We start from the raw sequence: 15,479 nt of genomic DNA on the forward strand, positions 1-15,479 counted from the left end.
CTCTAAGTCATTGTCATTATGCCTGCAACTTGTTTAATGAGTTGTCTTAAGCCTGTGTTGCTATATTTAATTATATTTTCCAATGTTTGGTAAGCACAGTGTTGTATGAGTGTTATTGTAGTGATAAAGATAGAAGATATAATTATTGTAGTGATAATAATGGAAATAGATTGGATTTGTTTACTTAATAGCTTAATGTATCGAACTTAGGCTGGGAGAATGTTCAGTTAATAAATTATGGTCTTATTGCTATTGCATTAATCCTGTTGACCAAAACAAACTGCAAGGTCTAAATATATATATATAAAGTCTAGAAATGCATTATCTTCCTGAGTATCTTAGAGATAGCCATGTAACAATATGTGGCAGAGGTGCCTGGACCAACTTTGATGACACAGCACAGATATATCAAACCATAACACATTTTTTCATGGAGACAATGGAGACAAAATAGTATCTATCTTCATTTGCTAGATATGTTTTGTAAAACCTGTCTGGAAATGATGATTTTCCCATTATGCCAAGATATAATAATGCATAAATCCATACATCCAGACCACTCATCTGGAGGGTTAGCCTATAGGCTCCCAGGGAATAAGCTAAACAGAGAACGTTACCTACAGTGCTCCTTTAACCCAATCCACATTTCACAATACCTACAATGAATATCCTGACTGCAACCAGGAATGACCAGATGCCAGCTCCAAGGCTAAGCCAGAGCCCCGGTGAAACACCTACCTGTCCTTAAAGGTGGGGTTCATCCTGAGAGGGAATAGTCCGAGGTCCACAGGCTTGCTATCAGGATTAAACTCTAAAGCTCCCGAGACATAAATCAGAAAGTAGTCCCACAACTCGGGAAGCTTCTTGGAGTTGAGTATCATTAAATAAACTTTATTTTACCTCTGTCTGATTGGAAACAGAATTGTATGCATCAAGTATTTTTTCTTCAGAGGAGTTTTCAAAATGACTATCATGCCTCAATAAAGCTTTAGTTTGACCATTAGTTGCCAACACAGCATCGAATCTCAGGGGTCAGAGGCTGACTCCTCCCCCTGAGATTGACAAATGAAAGCAAAGTATGCCCTGGAGCACATTTTATCCTGCTCTTTCTCTCACACCAAGGATGCCACCAAGGGCGCCATTGCGTGCTCAGTGACTTTAATAATGGCCACATTCAGATTAAACTACAGAAGGAGAATTACACTTACCAGTAGATGAGCGAGAGTCCATCGAAACGCTCAAGCTCTCTGCCCCTTTGTTTCAGAAGAGACATATAGATTCCAAAATATGTTCAAATTCTTCAGCTCAACTCGGGTCAATAGGAGCTTAAGTAAAAAAAAAAAAAGACATTCCAGAGATGGGAATAGAGTCATCCCTAGCTTCGCGCTCGAAGTGAATTGACGCGCTGGGAGCTAGGCCGCTTCCCCCAGCTGACTAGGTGGATGTGTCAGCACTCATTTCCCTTCAAATCAATACGACAGATAGTTCGCAGTTGGGGGAGAGGTCCAGTGTGTTTGTTTATAACCTGACGTCTACACAACAACCGATTTTACTGCTGACTGACCCTAACCTGTCTGACAAAATATTAATCACACTGTCCCAATATCCGCTCTAAGGGTCAACATGACATACAACACTGTGTGCATGTTGGTAACTGTCTGTGATGCCCTTGGAGGGGAAAAGCGCACACAGGACCTGACAGAGGCACGCTTTTGTGCTCAGTAATAGTATCTCAGTTAAAACGTGTGCTCCCTTAAGTGTACAATAATATTAAACATAGGACTAGTAGGCATATTTGGATTCCTGCCTTCCTCACTCACTATGTTTCCCCCTGTTGAGAAGGACTGCACCCACCTATGACTGACAAGCAAGATGGATTCCCAGACCCCATCATGGAAGACATGCCTTGGTTGGTCAGTAATTAGCCAAAGGTGGTCTAGAAATGAAATGGGCTCACAGAGGCAGGAGCAGTCAAGTGGACATTCTCACAGAGCATCCCTTAAATCACTTTTTCAATTAAATGCTGGATCTATAGCGCTGTTATAGGTCCCAGAGCAGTGAGAAATATCTGTGAACATTAATGCAAATTCTTTTCAAGAACACACGCAAATAGTTGGCGTTAAGGAGGCTGAATTACATGACGACCTACATTAACTTGAGTAGAGATCCTGCCAACCAACACCAATAACATGAAAATGTAAAGCTACATTTTTGATCAAGCAAATGTTTTTGATGAAGGTTGAGGAAGAGGAACAATCCAAATCAAACTTCTTCAAATGGTATATTTAGGGATAAGCCAAATTCAAAATAAAACAATGCTTTAGGTTTGTTTATATGATGAGTGGAACCCAAAAATGAGTGTCTCCAAAGAGGGCAAAGATAGGACTTGGGATGGCAGCTCTTTGAGAAAAGGCTTCAGTTGGGCTTGGTACTGGTTTCATGGTAGGCTGCTGGTTGTTTAGTACCATGAGCAGGAGCAGCTTCAGACCTGGAGCGGTAGCAGCTGTTACACCAGCAAACAGCAATCACGACACACTGGTTTAAAAGAGGAGAAGCCTGGTGAGGTTAAAGCAACGAGGTCCACGACAGAACAGAAAGGAACGTTTAAAATAGAAGACACTCATTTGAAAAGTCTGGTGTAAAAGAAACATGTCAGGGTAGCTTATGATAACCAGAGGACGGGCGGACATATTGTGGCAACAGACGCAGCTGGTGGTGGAAGGCATAATGCCCTACACCAAAGCCTTTGGTCGGCCCTACGGACACGCGCCGACTTGGATCGATGAGAGCTGCAACTATTAGCCCGCCTGACCAGCAGCAGACGGAAGTACCGTGCTCAGCTAAAGGCTAAAATAGACTTGAGGTCTATTTTGAAACGTGTCAAAGCGTCCCACCTCACTAGAATCCATGGATTCATGCGTTGGTTTGTGTTTTAGAAGGTGTGTGTTTTTGTGTGTGTGGGGGAAGAGGCCGGCGGCTAAAAAGTATTTAGCAGCTATTCAGCAAACTGTTTCAATGTTTAAACAAGGCCAAGATATACCATAAAGCTCTACCTGATAATACAAAAGGGTAGGTCATCGAAATAAAACATGCATGGAATAGGTTGTGTTAGTAGTAGGACATTGCACACCCTGACTAGATACAATTTACTTGGGAAGCAGCAAGGATTATGGAACATATCACTTCCCTGCTGATTCTATTACACTGGCTCTCTGTGCAACAACTATAAACTATAAACAAACTATAACATTGTATCACTATAATTTAAAGCTCTGCATAATCCATCCACTGTTTACCTCCCAGACCAACTCCCGACTCCGTGGAGATCCTTTGCCCAAGGATCCCTGCCCACTTACATGCCTGAGTGGGTTAGGGTTAGGGTGCATGCTCATCGGCCTGCCTTCCTGGTTGCTCATCTGCCTCGTCCAGCTTACTACAGAGTCAAGCTCTGTCCCCCCGTAATCGCCCGTTTATATTCTGCCTAGTGTTATGCCTTACCTACTGCCTAATCTAAGCCGGTGACCGAGTACTCAACCTTTGTGGACATTGTGTATGACTGAGTACATGGAGGATTAATATATATATTGTTGTTGTCTAAGATGTAGGATATTAACCAGGAGGGAGCAGTGGTGTGCTGGGGCCTTGTTATGATGATGGATTGATTTATGATGTCAATGGCAGTTCTGATGTCAAGAAGTTGAGGACCGTCAGCCAAGAGTATATTGATGGTTACTATGATGAGGGAAGTCTCATCGTTCTCAATGCTGTGATTTGTCCCAAAGGCACACAAAGCATACATGTAATGGGAATCAAGGTGTGTTTAGATGTTTTCCAGCTGCAGCTCACTCCAGTCCATTACTTCAGGCCAGCGAGGCAGCGGCATCAGTCCACTTTGGGGACTTATTTTGGACTCCTACAGACAAAGGATGCAGGGTGGTGGTGTTGAATATCCAGTTTATTGCAAAATGATGATAATGGACATAGCAAGTGTGCTCCGCTGCCATCCAGAAGATCTCCCAGAGGACGTTTTGAGATGTTTGGCTCACCAAATGTCATGTGTGGAAGGAATAAGGAACAGTTCACTTGAACATTTCTAAATGGATAAATATTTGTCTCACCCTATAATCTTTGGGCCAATGTTGATTGCAAAAAGTGCACCTCTTCTGTGGCTCATTTTAGTTTCATAATGATCCTTACTCCCTGAAGTCAAACAGCAGAAGTTAAGTGACAATACACACTTAACTTCTGGAGGCGACCGCCTCCAACGAAGGCGGTCGCTTCTCTCTCTGCTCCCTCCCGGCCCTTATCTCTCCTTCCTCTGCTCTTTGTCTCTGTCCTGTGCTGTCTCTTCTAAATCTGTCGAAAGCCTCTCTCTGCATTTCTATCTGAAACCTAAATTATGGTTCTGTTTGGCTGGTCTGTCAACGCTATTGATCAAATTTTCTCGACGAGAAAAATGGGGAAAGGAGAGCCCACCTGCCCTGACGGAACGTTTCCAGCGGGGTACGTGATGGACTCCTGGAAGGAGTGGAGGCCTTTGTGTCTCGCCATACTTTCCGTCGAGGATGTTGAAGACGTCTACATAATTGGGATCATGATAACAGGATTCCTGCTGTTTGGAGTTTGCGGGCTCCTGTTCTATCGCAAAGCTAGGGTGGCGATGGCAGCATGTTCGGCTATTGAGAAGCTGCCCGTCATTGATGGATTGTGCCGGGCTGCGGACACACAGACTCATTTGATGTGCGAACTAAATCGCAATCTGGATACCATTCTGGTGAAGTTGGATCGGGCTTAAACGGGCCACCGAAATTCGGCGAATTCGGCTTTTTTGGAATCTGGAATTTGGAATATTGGAGAGAGTATCAGAGAGACTTTTGCAGAGTCGGCCTGACCCAAAGCAATCGTTATCTTCATTCGGCTCCCCCACTTCGGCCTTGGAAGGCTGATATCTCTCCACTCCACTTGTTGTTATGCAGACAGATGCCCTCCCCCCCTACTATCCTCTTCCTCCCGTGAACTTTGTCTCTGGATCAGAACTCTTCGTGGTCGTCTCCACGGCAACGGTCGTGTCCTCGTCACCAGCATCAGACGGGAGAGACACTGTTGAGTCTGATCGGAGATGGGTCCTTGGGCTCACACACACACACACACACACACACACACACACACACACTCCCTGAACTCACCGCCTTCTGGACTCCTCCCCCTCTCCGTCCCTCGTCACAGTACAGTATGCCGTGAGTGATGCGACGCGCCCGCTGGCTGCGTCCTCCTCCCGGGGTCTGAGCTGGGACACCCCCCCTCCCCGACTCCCTTCCCCCCTCTCACATGTGTTTGGGATGTTTTTGACATGTTGCTTATGTGCTGAGGTGTTTTTTTCTAATCCCTACACTCTGCCCCCCTTAGAGGAGCATAGTTTGGGAATTACCTTTTCTTCCCCTCGTGTACCCTCTTGTTTACCTTTTTCTTATCCAACGAGGGGCGCATGCGCCCGACCGGCTCTCCGTCCTGTCTCCCCACACTGTCTTGTATGTTTCTTGGATGAGATGTAACTGGTAATAATTTCACTGCTCTGGCAATGACAATAAAGTATTCATTCATTCATTCATTCAAATACTGCTGGCCCATTTCTAGGTGAACTAAATATGCGAGAGTAGTCCTACACAGTCGTTCACACAGGGTGTTTATGCTTTGCTGGACAGGACCGCTTGTTAAGACAGAAGAATGACAAATTCTCCACATACTGTCCCTAATGCTAATTTAAGCTGAGATATGACTTGGCTTCTCATGGGTGTTTCAAATAATACAATCAAGCAGGGAGTGAGTTTCAGACAATGACAGTTCAGTTCAGTTCAGTTCAGTTCAGTGAGTGAGTGAGTGAGTGAGTGAGTGAGTGAGTGAGTGAGTGAGTGAGTGAGTGAGTGAGTGAGTGAGTGAGTGAGTGAGTGAGAGCAGCGAACCAGCAGCCAAATGCAAATGCCATACCAAGTCAAAACAAATCAAATCATATCAAATAGGACACTGCACTTTGAGGATAAATGGCTGAAAGAGTATAATTGACTCCATTGAAGCCCACCATAAAGGGGGCCTTCTGCTTCTATTGGGCAAAAAACATTGCAACAAATAATTTAACTTCTGTCAAATATGATCTTGTTGTACAAAACACAGGTCAGAAATGACAGAACAAGGCAAAAGAAAATGAATATGTATCATCCCAAATGTTTTGCTACTGTGTTTTGCGACTCCAGAGTTAGTGAACACGAGCCATGTGTCTTGGCTTTAGTTCTCCCCCTCAACGACTAGCTTGGCATACGCATTACATTTGTTGCGGTTCCTCTACAATCCCTCGACGTAGCGAGTATGTCATATATATCTTTTTCTGTTTCAGCAACATACTTACGCAAATAAAGTGTTAAGATACAATGTGTAAATTCTATCTTGCATGTATTGATTAACGAGTCCAGTGAAACGTTTGACCTTCCCACATAACACCGCTACCCAGGACTGGAAGACAAGCACTTTAACATCTAGGCCAAGGGGTTGTGTGGACATACACAACCCCTTGTTTGTAACCAGACCGAGTGAGGTCAAAGCCCTCTTTACAACATCCCACTGGGACTGTGGGAAGGCAAGCATCCATATTTTCAGAGCCCAAGGTCTAAAGTATTTAAATACTAAGGCGGTGGTGAGTCATGAAGCTAAAGTATGCTAGGTGGGGTAAGTGAAACCAGGGTGGAGCTGAGAGCCGGAGGAATGCTTTGAATCAGAGAAACCTGTCAATCAAGTCCCAGAATGTGGGTCCGGGGGGGTCTGCATCTCAATAGACATATAGACGTGCACATGGAAGAAAACATTGACTCCTTAACACACACCATTTGGCCTAGATGTTAAAGTGCTTGTCTTCCAGTCCTGGGTAGCGGTGTTATGTGGGAAAGCCAAACGTTTCACTGGACTCGTTAATCAATACATGCGGGCCGAGTTTTCTCAAATTTCTGCACCAAACCTTGCATTCTGTATCTTTAGAATATAGGTTGGGGGATCTCCAATAGATAAATAGACATGTACATGGAAGAATGCATTGACTCTTTAACACCTGGAGGCTTGTTGAATGCAATATCTCGTTTCAAAACTTCTAATCATCTTCAGTAAGATTAATATCGGATTTATTAACATTTTTGGTTTCAACAGGCGCAGACCAAAATGCCTCTGGATAAAAATTAACATCCCTACAACCCATCAGAGCCATGAAATGTGCGATACATCAGGGCGGAAGCCATCGTTGTTGTTTATAATATGCCTGAACGGCACTGCCATGCGACCCTGCATGTGACTGTAAGGGGTGTCCTCAGGAGTGACAGAGAAGGAGTCAGCTCCGCCTCCTTTTATGAAATATATGCAACAAAAAAAACAATGAGTGAAGGTGGAAGGGAGGAGGGAGTGTGTCCTCTGAATCCTGCAGAACAGGTTACGGCATGCAGGTGAGGTGGTGGTAACACTCCTTTCTGTGCCATACCACGGTGAGGCGTGGTGCATAATTGTCTGATCACAGTGTCTTATGACCCATGCACACAGAGATATGGCAGCGCAGGAATGCTGCTGCTGGTGTGTGCGTGGTTTGGGTTTTTGTGTTTGTGTGTGTGTGTTGCTAAGCATGCGTTTTTTAGATTGCTCTGTCAGTTACTTTTTCTGCCCGTCATTGATTGTGTGCCTGGAGATAATGGGGTACGGTGTGTGTGTGTGTGGGGGGGAAAGTCAATAAAGTATTCCACTTATACTAAACTATAATAATACTATAATGCATCTTTATATTCAAAATGTACACCGGAACTCAATGCAACCAATGCAAGTGCTTCTCTTGCGTGACAGTAGAAGGATTCTTTCTACTGTCCTCAGTAGCTGCCAGGGGTGGAGCGACTTTAGCTTGGAAACAGAACATCCCTGTTCTTGAACAAACACAGGAATTAAAATATCTGAAAAGTTTTCTTGGTCAGTCACTTCGTGCTTAGTTGCATCTATGTCGACGGAGCCATGTGTGATTGTGATAGTGACAGAAACTATGAAACTGAAACTATGTATGATACGTGCAAACATAATGTGTTAGCCCATGGCTCATTTCTGTTTACACAGAGTAGACTATGTATTTGTGTGAGCCCATATGGGTGAGTGTGTTCACGTGGGTGTGTGTTCACGTGGGTGTGTATGTTTGTGTGCATGTGTGTGTGTGTGCGTGCATGTGGCATGTGGCCCAAGTTTGTGGGCCACATCCTAACCCTAACCCTAACCTCAATAGTCAAGAGTACGATTAGCGTATGTCAAAAACATATTAGAAGAGCCAATCCTAAGATGGAGACGAATGTGTGCAACCCCATTTATTTTCCCAACAGTTAATTTCACTTTGGCAACATGGTGCCAAAGTGAAGGTCTATTTCTTTATTATTTCTTGCCCTGCTGTTTAGATGTCAAACATCAGAAGGATTCCAGTATTATCCCTTTCCCCTGCTTTTCATTTGAACTCGAGTCTCATTGTTCATAATATACAAATATAAAAGTTGTCAGTAAGCGATTTTTGGATACAACATTCTTTGTATCTTTCATGGCTTAGGGGCACAAAAGTGTGTGTGTTTTTGTATGGAGTGTGAGCTTGTCTTTGTGTGTGTATGTGTGCGTGTCTCACATGTGTGTATCTCACATGTGTGTGTGTGTGTGAAATATTTGTGTGTGTGGGTGTTTTTACGTTTCACATGAAACTAAAGAGAAATAAGAGAGAAGATCTACGCACACAATCAGCATAAATAATGAAGCAGAAGTAAAGTATATAGTACTCAGTATGGTCTTCATCTGTATGAAGAACCTGTGGTAACCATCCCATATTAAATGCCACTGGACAGGGCCGTCAGGTATCAGGGCAGCATGACGGGCACACCTCAGGGCTCCACCTCTGCAGGGAATGCATGGCTGTAGCGTTGACAATAGAGGATACCAACTCCTTCAACTGCATTCTGTAAGGGGAGTAGACACCCGTGACCGACACAAAGCTGTCACTCCATAGTCACACACACACACACACATACACAAGTACATGCACACGCACACACGTACACAGACGCACGCACCCACACAGACACATGCACGTACACACCCACACACCCACACCCACACACACACACACAACCACATAATGTAAAATAAAAGATTGTTCCCAGATGATCTGTAAAGTTTTGTATGTAATTGCCTCTCTGCTTTTAAAGTAATGATCGAAGATAGTCAGAACCTGATGGCATTCAGTGCTGGCTGAATCTTAGTGATCATCATCAGAATGTGGTTGTGCCAGTCGAAGCCATTGAGGCATTCCATTCAAGGGACACAAGGTCTCGCAGGCCCACACCCTATGAGTGCGTCTTCCTGTTTGTTTACTGTATACTTTACCTATACTGTATGCTCCAGTTGAGCTCTACAACTACTACTACTGTACTCAAGCTTATAATTTTATATACGTATAATAAAAAGGTAAAGTTTTTAAAAGCCCAAAAAAGTCCCAAATAGAACACAACTAAGTAAGTGGTAAACTGATCTTTTGGTATCTTTGAAGGTGGGCTTGGTGTGGGGTTAATGATTGAGTGCCTCTATTGACGACAGCACTATCATCAGGTGAAGCCAGGGCTGATGGGGTGAAGGGTCGTGACAACGCACTACAATGCTGCACAATGTTGTACATGCAACACCCTGCCTTCCTGTCTCTCTTCTGCTCTCACATAGCCTCACCTGGTAAAAAAGGAACGCGTCTCTCCTCAAATAACACAGGTGTCTTTATTAACCCTTTCATTTTTTATTCGTTTTTCCCGAGGTGCAGATGTTCATAGATTACACTCTGCCTCCGACCCCCTGCCTACAAATAAGGGGATAAATGGAGGTCTACAGAAGATTATTAAAGTTATTCAATGTTTGGCAAGTCACTAGTTGTTTTATTTAAAAAAATATATTTAACCATTATGTTACCGGGTGTATCGTCAGAGAGTAGCCGTCAAAAGGCAATCCAGCCAGCTGATTAAAAACTGTAACTTAACTTGTAATGATAAGCATTTTGGAATACTTTTGAAGTCTTGACTGAGGGCATACATGTTTTTTGTTAGTAATTATTAAGCCCACAGTTTTTCTTAATATTTCATTGGAGTTGATCTCTTTTCTTTTAAATGTTTTTATTTAATTACATTTTATGAATTATACATTTCATGTTCATGAATTCTATTTTGTAGATGTACTGTTGTGTATCTCATCTCATCTCATCTCATTTTCGTCCGCTTATCCGGGGTCGGGTCGCGGGGGGAGCAGCTCAAGCAGGGGGCCCCAGACTTCCCTTTCCCGGGCCACATTGACCAGCTCTGACGGGGGGATCCCGAGGCGTTCCCAGGCCAGTGTTGAGATATAATCTCTCCACCTAGTCCTGGGTCTTCCCCGAGGTCTCCTCCCCACTGGACGTGCCTGAAACACCTCCCAAGGAAGGCGCCCAGTGGGCATCCTTACCAGATGCGGTTGTGTATAATAAATGATTTATTCATCTCATTTGTTCTGTGTGAAAATTGAAAGGAATTGGTGATAGCGCTGGAGAATAATCTCGAGAGTTGAAACATGTCGCCTGGTGTTCTTTTATCCTAAGGGAGCAAAAATCCCACCACTCTACATCTCACTGCACCGGCTGACACATCCAATTTCAGGTCCTTGTCGTTAAAGCCCAGGGTGTCGTCTCCATGTCTGCACGCATAGGGTCTATCCTACTCCATGGGGTGGGGTTCGCTTTCCTCAGAGAACACACCCACCTCTTCTGATACCATCTTGGTGCGATCCGTGCACCTTGGAGTGCTTAGTGTCTTTGTGTCTTACAGGTTAAGTTATGGGGAGGTCAAATTCGTTCCGGGGACATTTGTGACAGACATACTCAAGATTTCTGACATACTCAAGATTTCTGATCCCTGTTTCATTCATCACAATGAAGCTTGAGCTGCATATTAGGAAATACTTGGTCACTATCGTTCCAAGTTTTTATCCTAATGCCAGAATTAAAGAATGGAATTAGTGTGGAAGTATTGTGTTACTACAATGTTATGTATTTCATAAGTTTTCTGGTCAAACATTGACACACACACACACACACACACACACACACACACACACACACACACACACACACACACACACACACACACACACACACGTCTGACTGGCTCCACCAGTGTCCCTGGACAGACCCACCTCTCCTTGTCACTGAGGGTGTGTTCGTTTTATTGTAGGCTACGTTTCCTTAATGTTCAATTACCTACACGCTGTCACATCGGGCTCAGCGTTTCACAGACCCAAACATAGTATACATACAATGCATACAAAAACAATAAAAAATGTTTCAAGTTTGTGTACAGATTGCGTTTAAATGTAAGATTTCTTTATTTACACAAAAGGCTCCTATATACCTTTCTGTGAAAACAGGGAAACCAAAGAGCTGGAGCCGATCCAGCTGGAAACTGTACATTTTCCTGCTGCATTACAACCTTACCTCACTGTTTTAATCTCTTATTTTCACAAAAGCCTTGGGGACGGGCGTTGCCATTTAGAATTCCTTATAAACACTATGGTAGTTGCATCATAGCTGCTGTTAGTATGAGAGCAGAGAACAAATACAATGAAGATTGTATTTTTCCCTATCAAATCGAGCATTAATAAATAAATAAATAAACTGTTGCCTGATCGACTAAAGAAAAAGGGAGGTGTGTATGACAGGGAAAAGAGGCTATGCTGTCAGACACACCCACACGTCGTCGACTGGTGACAGGTGAGGCCTCAGACCGGTACTTGGTCCCACCTCCACTTGAAGAGCAGGTAACAAAGTTAATAAAGCAGGTGTAAACGTCACCGCAGTAGGGTGTTCTGCCGGATCTCACTCGCAAAGTATCGTTGGGTTGACAGGAGGGAGGTAGGCTGCTGTCGCTTACTTAGTCAGTTCGTTTGGTGTCTTTTTGGAGCATATGCGTGAGGAGGACAACCTATACGGACGTACAACAGCAAGAAGTCACACGAAGCTCGACCGTTCTGACGGGATTGTCCTGCCCTCTCGAAGCCATCGATAGGTGAACTCGGAAGGAACGAGCTGTCACGATGTTCAAAAGTCGAAAGTCGAAAACCAGCGTTGTGATCACGCAGCCGAACCAGACGTGAGTTTTCATTTTTAAAGTTTTTCTACATGTTTTTAGAAATTATATAAAATGTGCGATTGTTGACACGTACGGTAATCAATGACTTTGCATGTAAAAGTGTACGATGTTGCGCCGTGTTGCGCTATATAGGCCACTGTAGGCCTACTTTAGTGCATGAATTTACTGAAATGACTGCATGTAAAAGCGAATGCAAAGCCAATTCTTCAAGTGAACCAGTGGGTGCGGTCTTATGTTTTGCATTGAAGGAGTGTAGTGGTAACTGGTTTGATAAGTTTCGCAAGGAATTGACATAGTTGACTGCAACCTCTCCCACGGCCCAACCCCAACCAACTTTTGAGCTTTACTTTGTTTTATTTTAAGTGCAAAGACTGTATTCTTGTAGAACAATATTTTGACAAGGTAGGTGGTCTATGTGTGTACATGGAGATCCACTGTCATTCATTCCTTCTCTTGGAGGATTAAACTCTACTCGATAAGGGTATGCAGATAAGTAGACGCCTTTATCTAAAGCTGAAGGCCTTTTGTCAAACTCGAGTAAACTTTAGTCATTTAGCAACAATGATTCCTTAGATTGGAGACTTGTTGTCATATCAGGAAAAAGCAGTAGAGCATGAGAGATGTAGAAACTAAAAAGCTTGTTTGGAGTGTAATCTAATGGTTTCCGGTGGGTGTGAGCCACCTTTAGACTCATCAAGGCCATGGAATCTTAGTAATGCAGCTCCACCTTACAATCAACACATATGACTACCACCAGGTCGGCGGAACTTCAAAGTATAGAACTACTATTACTATTGGGATTCCAAAGATGTTGTTCAGCATTAGAGTTGACGTTGTATCGGAGTAGATCTCGAAGACCTGCGTTTGCCTCTCTTTGGCAGCACCTGTGGTGAAAATATAAAGGGTGTCGCTGCGCGCACAAGCGGGTTGAAGAGCAGGTCTGTCGCTGCTGCTGCGCCCTACTCTCCCCGGCAGAACAACCACTGCTGGCTGATGGAAAACACGTCATTTGAATGAATGACGCCACCGACACCCAGGAACATTCATAATACATTCATAATACATAATGCATGCTTTCATCAGTGAACCGTAGGCTCAATCCCCATTGTGTAACCTCATTCGTTACCTCAGTAGATGTGGTTTGGGGTTGATGTTATGTGTCTGTGGTTCAAGATCAAAGAAAGTGCTGCATTGAAATAGATTTGCTCCAGGATTATAGTTGATGTTGTATTGTCTGTGGTTAAGGATTAAACCTAGAGTTGCATTAAAACAGATTTGGTTCAGGATTAAACCTGGTGTTGCATTTAAACTAGGGGATTTAGAAATCTTTGAAGATGAAACAGAATCCTTTTGGGAGTCCAACACCTTTCTGCCTCAAAGTTCTACCTACTTCTCTTCAATTTCTTCTAACACGTAGTTCTGATCGCTCAAAACATGTGGCTTGCATGAAACTGCTACTGTAACGTTACACATCAACATGTATACGATGCACATCAAAAAGCACCTCAATACTCAATAATACACTTGCCAATATTGTTAAAAGCAACAATCGCTCAACGAAATGTACGTTATTCTGACGCCGACGCTGTCTTCTTACGTGTCAGGCCTCTGATTCAGAGATACAGGCCAGTTATCTAGAACCAGCTGCTCAGTGCTGTATCTTTATTCATATTCTTATAACTGTATTCCTGTTATCTTGGTTTGATTCTACACTCCTACTCTGACCTGCAGCTCTCCCCATTTCATTTCCATGGCTGCTGCTGCTCGGACTCCTGGATTTCCCTCTGGGGATTACTAATGGTTTATCTTTATTGCTTCCGGAATTCTGGGATGCAATGTAAAAGCACACACGGAGGCAGCATTACCTGTTTTTGTTTATCCTAATTAATTGTCCATTTTCAAATATGCAGAGCGATAAAGAGAAATCGGACTAAACCCTCAAGCTATTAGAGTTTAACAACACCTTCAACCCATCTATTGTGCTTGTTTAAACTTGTTCCTGTGAAGAGCAAGTTTGGTCCATAAACCCACATCGGTTTGTGGGCTCAAACCAGAAAATGGATCCCACTTCTCAACAATGTTGCACAACTTTGAACTGCAAAACAAACCTGGTTGCTTGCGAGTAAATTAGGCCAACATGTAGCTACTTATTTTGCATTTAGTTTTAATTTACATGCACAACATATTGCTAATGCTATAGCTGTTGAAGCCTTATGACGTATCCTCCGTGCCGTAGGAGAGAAACAGAAACCTGTATGTCTCTTTCTTAGTCCTGCCCATATCTAAGCTGTAGGTGTAAGGCTCTATGGATGACTTTTTGAAACTAGTTATTCTGGCAGTTGCATTTGTAATGTGTTTGTATTTTCTTCAGTTCTATAACAAAAGATAAAATGTAAAAAATCCAAAAGTTGCGCCAGGAGGGCTGATGGGTTAGATGAGCAGCAGGCTGTAAACAGGTTTCAGCCGGGGATGGTGTAAAAAATAAATATATATTTACTCACATTACCTTTGACTTACATAATGAACAATACTCAGCAGCACAGGAACACAGAGCAGATGTATAAAAACCCTGGAGCATCAAATACTTTGCTTGAATTATTGTTGTTGTTCTTTGAGCCAATGCTTGGTTTCAATTAGTAAGCATTCCCATTATTTCAACTGTGGAGCTCACTCACATTCTTGTTAGAGTTCAGATTTTTGCACTTTTCAATATTTATGGGTAAAGAAACGACCACAAAACCTTCAGTTATGTGGTCTTCAATCAACTTTATTCTAACAATTTTTAATCAACCATCCTTATTTCTTTCTATAATTTCCCTACAGGACGGCTCCGTCTACAGAGCTCGCAGCTCTGATAGAGAAGCTCCAGAAGAATGCTGATAAAGTGGAGAAGAACATCTATGAGACTGAGCAGAACCTCAATAAGGTACACACCAATAATACCTCTCACACAACGGTTGAACCTACATTAAAAATGATGAGAGCCTTCGTATGTGTATTCTTTCTTCATTTAATAAAATGCAAGTTTTAGGTTCAGTCAAACATGATTCTTCCTCCTCATCGTCAAACCCCTTATCCGGGGGGGGGGATTCAACTCTGATGGGGGGATCCCGAGGCATTCCAGGCCAGTGTTGAGAAATCACCTCTCCACCAAGTTCTGGGTCTCCCCTCATCGCTCTCCTCCCCTTGGTCCCACCCACTCCCTAGGGGGACGCCCAGTGGGCTGAGCCCCCTCGTCGGACTCCTTTCTAAGCAGAGAAGCATGATTCAACTTAACGG

General features: G+C 43.4%; 2 protein-coding genes across 2 annotated transcripts in view; one reads left to right on the forward strand and one right to left on the reverse strand.

The window, feature by feature from the left end:
• The window catches only part of si:dkeyp-72e1.9 (syntaxin-binding protein 4), a 65,348-nt gene that overhangs the window by 33,276 nt on the left and 16,593 nt on the right, over nucleotides 1–15,479 (reverse strand). The gene's annotated exons all lie outside the window — the stretch shown is intronic.
• ppl (periplakin) overlaps nucleotides 11,812–15,479 on the forward strand; it is a 17,694-nt gene continuing 14,026 nt past the window's right edge. Inside the window, 2 exon segments of the mRNA XM_030350418.1 lie at nucleotides 11,812–12,200; nucleotides 15,024–15,126. Coding sequence (XP_030206278.1) covers nucleotides 12,145–12,200; nucleotides 15,024–15,126 — 159 coding nt within the window. The 5' untranslated portion in view covers nucleotides 11,812–12,144.

This window comes from Gadus morhua, chromosome 2 (genome assembly GCF_902167405.1).
Source record: "Gadus morhua chromosome 2, gadMor3.0, whole genome shotgun sequence".
Taxonomy (NCBI): domain Eukaryota; kingdom Metazoa; phylum Chordata; class Actinopteri; order Gadiformes; family Gadidae; genus Gadus; species Gadus morhua.